This window comes from Phoenix dactylifera, unplaced genomic scaffold (genome assembly GCF_009389715.1).
Source record: "Phoenix dactylifera cultivar Barhee BC4 unplaced genomic scaffold, palm_55x_up_171113_PBpolish2nd_filt_p 000892F, whole genome shotgun sequence".
Taxonomy (NCBI): domain Eukaryota; kingdom Viridiplantae; phylum Streptophyta; class Magnoliopsida; order Arecales; family Arecaceae; genus Phoenix; species Phoenix dactylifera.
Window position 1 is genome coordinate 118096 of NW_024068254.1, and position 7744 is coordinate 125839.

At 39.1% G+C, this 7744-nt stretch overlaps 1 protein-coding gene across 3 annotated transcripts; it reads left to right on the forward strand.

Annotated features, from left to right (window-relative positions):
- The first annotated feature begins 1578 nt into the window (after positions 1–1578).
- LOC120107526 (transcription elongation factor 1 homolog) lies at positions 1579–3834 on the forward strand. Of its 3 annotated transcripts, XM_039120826.1 has the most exons (6): positions 1579–1817; positions 1915–2858; positions 2947–3093; positions 3213–3283; positions 3396–3417; positions 3520–3834. In XM_039120826.1, exons 3-6 carry the CDS (start codon positions 2981–2983, stop codon positions 3596–3598), a joined length of 285 nt encoding a protein of 94 aa, XP_038976754.1. In that variant the 5' UTR covers positions 1579–1817; positions 1915–2858; positions 2947–2980; the 3' UTR covers positions 3599–3834. The 3 variants fall into 3 exon arrangements, with proteins under 3 accessions (XP_038976754.1, XP_038976753.1, XP_038976755.1); XM_039120825.1 differs by having other exon boundaries at positions 1579–2858; positions 2927–3093; XM_039120827.1 differs by having other exon boundaries at positions 1579–2858; positions 2961–3093.
- Positions 3835–7744: the final 3910 nt, after the last annotated feature.

Below are 7744 nucleotides of genomic sequence, written 5' to 3' on the forward strand. Positions count from 1 at the left end.
CGTCAAGCTCCTTGGTCCTAGCAATCTTATTTATCTGTAAGAAAATAAATGGAAGGATGTGAACTATACGACTCAGTAAGTAACCATGTACAATCTTACCAGATCAAGCATAATATTTCACATGCCAGTGCATTAATTTAAGAAATTAACAGTTATGACAAAATAGGCATTTCATATAGCATATATCCAAATCAAGCAATGCATATCCAATCATACAAGTTCGTAAAGATGGATGTGCATCATAAAACGTTTCCATTATTCTATGCCTTGAAAACCATACTCTTAGATGGTAGTGCAGCTATGGTCACTATTATTACCCGTGACAGGGCCATATGCCTAGCTATTATAACCCGCTGGTGAGAGCCGTATGCCTAGCTATTATAACCCGCTGGTGAGGGCCGTACATAACAATCTGAGAGGTCATAAACCATATCATGCTTTTCATAAATCTTACTTCATAAGTAGATTGAAAGATGAATAATAGCATCATAATGTATAAAGTTCATGATTATGCTGCAAACTTCTTTTTTTTTATGCAACTTTCTATATCATTATGATGAATATCATTTAGTCAAAATCATGCATCACTTGCTATTTATGCTTAATTCTAATTTTTAAGCAACATAATTAGTCATATATAACTTCATATTCAAATAGTTTCATGTATTTGAAAACAATAAGATTGTGTCAGAGTTACTTCAATTTGTTGACAAAGTTCTAGGTTCAAATGACAAATTTCCAATACGTAGCAATATCATCAAATTATTTGTTACTTACATATTCAATTTCTATTTATTTACACTCTTTTCTTAATTAAAATTATTTTTAGGCCCATAGCCTGATTCAATTTATGGTTTAGGCCCATGGCCCAATTCAATTTCTGGTTCAGATTTAATCAAATTTCTGATTCAGGTATGATTCAACTTCTGGTTCAGGTTTGATTCAATTTCCCGATTCAGACCTGATTCAACCTCTGGTTCAGGTCTGATTCATCTTCTGGTTCAAGTCTAATCTAATTTCTAGTCTAAATCTAACATAATTTCTGGTTCAGGTTTGATCCAATTTTTAGTTCAGATCCAATTACAGTGTTCTTTTATTTAGGCCCAGTAACATAGATAATGGGTTTACAATCAGGCCCATAGTCTAAATTTCCTTTTTCTTTGGCTCAGCCCAAGTCTAGTCCCGAGCCCAAATTAGTTTGGGTTTAAAAAGGACCATGGCTTGAACCAAATCTAGATCTAATATTATTATTTTATTTTATTTATATTTATTTATTAACTTAAATTTTTATTTATTTATTGATGATTTAATTATGTATTTTTTCCCTTTTTTTTTTTTTTTTCTTTTCCTTCCTTTTCTTTTTCTTTTCTTTTCCTTTTCTGTTTATTCCCGAAGCCTCCCCTCTCTCCTTCCTTTCCTTCTCCCAACTTCTCAAACCTCTCCTCTCTCTTTTCTCCCTCTTCTCTTATGTTCTTCTCCTTTTCTTCTTTTCTTATTTTCTTCTTCATCTTCTCTTCTTCTTTTCCTTTTTCTTCTCTTCTGCCTTTCCCTTCCCTTTCTTCTTCTTCTCTTCTTCTTTTCCTTTTTCTTCTTCTCTGCCTTTCCCTTCCTTTCTCTTCTTCCTTCCTCTTTCCTCTCATCATGTTCTTCTTTTCTCCTTTTTATCTCCCATCTCCTTCGGTGGAATAGGGTCCAAGAAGAGGGCCCGAGGTCGAGCCGGCGGCTTCCTCTCCCATTCCCACTGCGGTGGGGCAGATGATCCCTGGCTGCGGCCACGGCTGAGCTCCCAGCGCCGGATCCGCGGCCGAGGACCCCAGGTAAGCCCTTCTCCTTCCCTTCCTCTTCTTCTTCTTCTTTTATTTTCTTTTTTTATTTGATCTATCCTCCCGAATGGATTGGGAGGAGGAAATGCAGGGAAAAGGGAAAACGAGGTGGTCGAGAGGCTTAGCTGGCTCCGGGGATGATCTGCGACGACCCTCTCCAGCGGCATCGACGTGGGTTCAGGAAATTCTATCGCTGGAGGAAGGAGGAGGAAGACACACTGTAGGGGATGAGATGGGATCGGGAATTTCTCTCTCTCTCTCTCTCTCTCTCTCTCTCTCTCTCTCTCTCTCTCTCTCTCTCTCTTTATAAGCTGATTTAGAAACCGCCGCGATGCTGGCGGCGGTCCACTCAGGAGGCCGCGGAGTTGCCGCGGCGTCTCCGCCCTCGTAACACACGAACGGAGGGCCCTGGGCTGAAGTCGGCTGGGCCTGCTGGCTTCAGCCCTTTTTGGAGGCCTATTCTCACAGAAACAAGCAAAACCTTTAGGGAGCACTCAGCGGCCCCTGTTATGGTTACAGTAGGGGCAGATGAATTAAGCTTACATCCAGCTTATGTTTCACTTCCATGGAGCTGGCTTTGGCTTTGGCTTTGCCTTCAGCTTCTCCAGAACCATCCTGAAGAATGAGAGAGCCTAGATTCACAGAAACAAGCCTGTGAAGTAGCAACCTAGATGAAGGAAAAGAGAGAAGGATGATAGCTTCAGGGTTTTCGGACTCCACTTAACGAGCAGAAGGAAGATCGCCCTTGGCTGACATTGACAAGAAGAAAACAGAGGAGTCGGAATCCTACTAGGAAGACTGGATGCTGGTATTCCATCCCAACCGTCAAATACTACAACTAGCCAGTTTCTCCGGCGGGCCGTTGTACCTTTACGCGTATCTCGCCGAGTCTCCAACGGTCATCCCAGTTATCCTAGTCCGAATCGAAGTCCTCCTTTTCCTTCTTATAGAGAGAGAGAGAGAGTGCCGAGAGCAGCGAAGCAATAATCCTTCTCTCCCTGGGCTCAAGACCAACAATCCTTGGCTTCTTGAAAGGTAAAGATTTCTACTCCTCTCATCGTCTCCTTCTCCACTTTATGATTCTTGTCTCTTTAATTTACCAGGCTCTCTTTCTTGAGCGTAGTTTCTGATCTCCAGAAACCCTACGTGTTGAGAAGATGGGTAAGAGGAAGACAAGGCCAAAGGTAGTTCCCAAGAAGCCCCAGCCTAAGCTGGACGTGAGCTTCACCTGCCCTTTCTGCAACCATGACAAGAGCATCGACTGCTCCATGTAAGTGACCTGTCTTGCAGCTCTCCTCATTCTTGGGTTCAGTTTAAATTAATATTGCGGAGGAACTTGGTATCCATATTGAAACTAGAAGAAGCTGATGGGTTTTCTTCGTCGCTCAGGGACATGAAACTGAAGACTGGGGAGGCTTACTGCAGGGCCTGCAAAGCAATCTATATCACCTCCATCAACCGTAAGTTAATCCTGATCACTTTTTCTTCATTCGTTCATTGATCTCAACTACATGTATTGATCCGCATGTAATTCTAACATTATTTAATTTCTTGTCTTTATTTGATTGGCAGATTTAACAGAGCCCATCGATATGTATGTTCTCATGGCACAATTCTTTTCCGATGATTCTATTGTCAATATATTCTTGAAGTTTTACTAATTTTTGCGGTGGTTTTGTGAATCTTGGCATGACAGATATAGTGAATGGCTCGATGAATGCGAACGGGTCAACGGCAGTGAAGATAACTCGAGAAAGAGGCCTCGCATTGCTTAAGTTCACATGGAGCACTTGTCAATTATTGAAACGACCCCTTCTTTGTTTGGTTGATAAGCATGTATTTGTTTGATACTTTCTTCCTGCTTGTCATAAACTGGTAGAAGTGTTCGAGATGTTCAATTTGGAATACAAAGTAGAAAAGATAACAATAATTTAACTCAAGGAAATTGAATGTTGTTTCTGTTTGGAGTCCCATAATGTGACTGTGGAAATAGTAAAGTATGCTGAATTGATATCCTTTTTATTTCTTTTTTTTTTTTTTGGATGATTTTGACAGCATCCAAGAAGTTGGCAAATTTTATTGCAACATTATTGTTGGATCAGCGTGTTATCTGAGATCTAACGTACTTTGGGATCAACTATATTTGCTAGAATTCACAGTGACTTCGAGAAATTATGCAGTATCACTGTTGAAACCTTCATCGTCAGCCATCTAATGAATCCGGTCACTTTGTAATCAGTTCATTTGTGGAATGAATTTGAAAGAACAAGATTCAAATCAGGATAATTTCCAGCAGATTTTGGTAATTTTGTAAATCGAATCGCATTCTACCAAGAATTTCAATCCAGCTGAAATACATCACCAACCCATCTATAGCTCGGTGCAATGCAGATTCCCATGTTTTGGATCATGCTAATCATACATGGAATCGGTTTAAAATCAAGGATCCTTTAAAAACATCATAGATGATGTAGGTTTGCTTTGGTTTTCAAATGAGACCATGGTGGAAACTTCGCTTGATCTCATTAGAAACCCTTTAGCATCGTAAAAAAATTGGTTTCTACTAAGTTTCCAATACACACATGCAGCGACTTAAGACACACCTCTAAGTAAATCCAGCATTCCAATATGCACATTTAAATAAATTAATATGTAGTTTTCAGAATATAGCATCCATATTGAAAATGAAAGAACTACATGCATTGATCTGCAGGTAATTCTGACGTTATTTTCTTGACTTGATTTGGCTGGTAGATTTTTTAACAGACATGTACATTGTCACAGCACAAGTCTATTCTAGCCATTCTATTGTTAATAATTCCTATAATTTTCCTAATCTTTTGTGGTGGTTTTATGAATTCGGGTGTGACAGATACAGTGAATGGCTCGATGAATGCGAGCGGGTCAACTGCGGTGAAGATTACTCGTGGAAGAGGCCTTGCATCGCTTAAGTTGACTACATTCTATGTTGTTTTAGATAGGTGCATTTGTCAATGATTGAAACAACCTTGTCACGTTTGGTTGATTTTTTTTTATTTTTCTTTTTTTGCGGTATTGTTATGTTTGGTTTCTAAGTAGATATTTGCTAGATATATTCCTTCTTATTGGTCAGCAACTGTTGAAGTGTTCAAGATGAATGATTGGGAATACAAAGTGGAAAGGAAGGATAAATTTAACTGAAAAAAACTGAATATTACTGCTACTTGGATTCTGGATAACTGTGGCTTTGGATATAGAAGCGAATGCTGAATTGATATCCTTTTTATTTATTTTTTATTTTTTTCTTTTTCTTTTTTTATTTTTTTTGGGTTTGGATTATTTAAATGAAGGCTTGAAAAAACAAACATTGAAGTGGTATCGACCAAGATAGGTACAGTTTGACGCTTAGAACGAGGAGAGCGTTTTGGAGGATGGGACTCTTTTTTTTTTTAACTCATGGATTAAGAGGATAAGACTGCATCATATCAGAATTCTTGGCTGAGAGTTGCTGCTTCCTGTTTGAGTGGCGCCATATGATGCTTAAAATCAGCGAATTTTGGTCCTTTTGTTATTAGCCTTCAATGCTGCATGTCCGCTGCCGGAAGCTACTGTCAAGGACTTATTGACCTGGCAACTCAAACCTGTTTCATGGTGAAAAGAATACTTCTAATAATAAATATAGAGGCCTACATGAAAAAAATCCAGGCGACAATTATCTGCTGATTTTCCTTTCCTTCTTTTAAAAACATGATCGCTAAGTCAAGCACTGCTATGATCTAGAAGCAAAAGTTCAGTTCTCCAGCTGAGAAACAATTCATAATAACTTTCTGTGAAAGCTTGAAGTATGTGATGTGGAACCACTTAGTGTATTTAATATATCAAACATGGAAAAATGACACCCTTAGACTGAATGCATTTCTCGAAAGTCCTCCATATAGTGTCATATCCATCTATAGATTCAATATACATTCAAAGCGCAACAGGAAACACTGATATCGTTGTTTTCTTTTTTTTTTTATTTATTTAGACTTCGCTCAGAAAAGACTAGCTGATAGGTATCACTTGAGTTCTTTGATCCTGTATATGCACTGAAGATCTTTATAGTGCATAGCCAATGTGAGATTAAATAAAAGCATACGATATTAAGAGAGAAGCTTTATGAAAACCTTCTCAAGAAAAAAAAAAGCTAAGTAATTAAAAGTGATTCATAGCCCCTTTTATTATTCTATGAGTGAATGCATCATAGATCTAGCGTTCTAAAATGCGGTGCATGCTACTGCACATATTCCTAATATATGTATGCCGTCACTTGACTGCACAACATTGCTTTTATATAGTATTTATACATGATCAAACCATATATAGACTAAAAAGATGGTAGTGTTATACAACTGCATATCTAGCCTGCCTAGTATCACACAGTTGCAAAGGAGACCACATAGCATTTTGGAGCTCCATGGACAAGCCCATCTTCTACAGGCTTCATGTACGAGCCCAATCTTCTACAGGCCCATACCAATAAAGCAGGTTCAAGCTATGCGTAGATTTAATTGGGTTTCAGGCGCATCTGATAGCGAGGATTAATAGTACAAAAATATTGATCATATATTATAATTATTAGTATTGGATATTGGGTAATAAGTCCTTAGCATTAATTATTAGTTATTGTTATCAATATTGTTATTTTTATTGTGCTTAATATATTAAATTTATCTTAAAATAATTCAAAATTAGTTGCGACATATGCATTTATACATGAAGCCCACATACCATATATGCACTATACAATCTCTTGACTGGCTACACAATGCAGCCACTTTAAAACATTATGCAGATCATTAGATTGAAACCGGATGTTTATTGATGGCACTACAACAATAAAGGGTTTTGGCGACTCTATATTGCCGACGCTGCATAAAAGCGTCGACAATTTTTTTTCTTGCGACAGTAACCGCCGACGCTTGTAAAAAGCGTCGGTAAAAAAAGGTTCCGCCGACGCTTTCCAAAGCGTCGGCGGCCCATTACCGACGCTTAAAAGCATCGGAATATTTATCACCGACGCTACATAAGATATCACCGACGCTTATAAGCGTCGGCGTAGGAAAAAATACGACGACGCTTATAAGCGTCGTCGGACTTCACTCCTCCCACCACAAAACCCAATCGACCCCCTCTCTCCACAGCCCACAATCCTAAATCCTCAGCAACCCCCTCCGTCCACAGCGACCGACCCCCTCCGTTCTCAGCCCTTTTGTCACGCCCCGAGCCCGAGGCGCGGCAGACGCCGCACGCCCACACGGCGGGCCGCACAGGCGTGCAAGGCAGCAGATCATATCAAAGCAGATACAGTTATTCAAAGATGACATAATTATTTAAATTGTTCAAAAGCGAACTTTACAAAATTTCAAAATAACATATGCCAACATAATTCAAATGTCCAAACTAAACTAACTAAAATGCCAATAACTGAAGAATCATCCGAAAATCTAACGCACTCCCCAATCCCGTGCGATCAAGCCTCTGGATCTGAAAAATAGAGAAACTAAAATAATGAGCTACACTAGCCCAGTAAGCAACAAAATATCCCAAAGTGGGGTCAGAGCATATCAGATCAAATACAGGATAATAAAATAAATCATAAATAATATTGTTTTACTATTTTCAAAACTTATTATCATTTTCCAAAAACTCTGATACCAGAATCTCAACAAAATAGGCTACGGCCACGTAACCCAGTGGCATGGGTTGCACAAGGTGCCAAACACCACTATTATTAAGCACCGGTGGTACGGTATCCAAACACCACTATTCTAATCACCGGTGGTATGGTGTTCAAATACCACTATTCTAATCACCGGTGGTACGGTGTCGAAACCAGTTCCTCACAGATTACAAGTCGACAGGTCCAACGTATAATCCCCATTGGCGGGGCCAGAACAGAA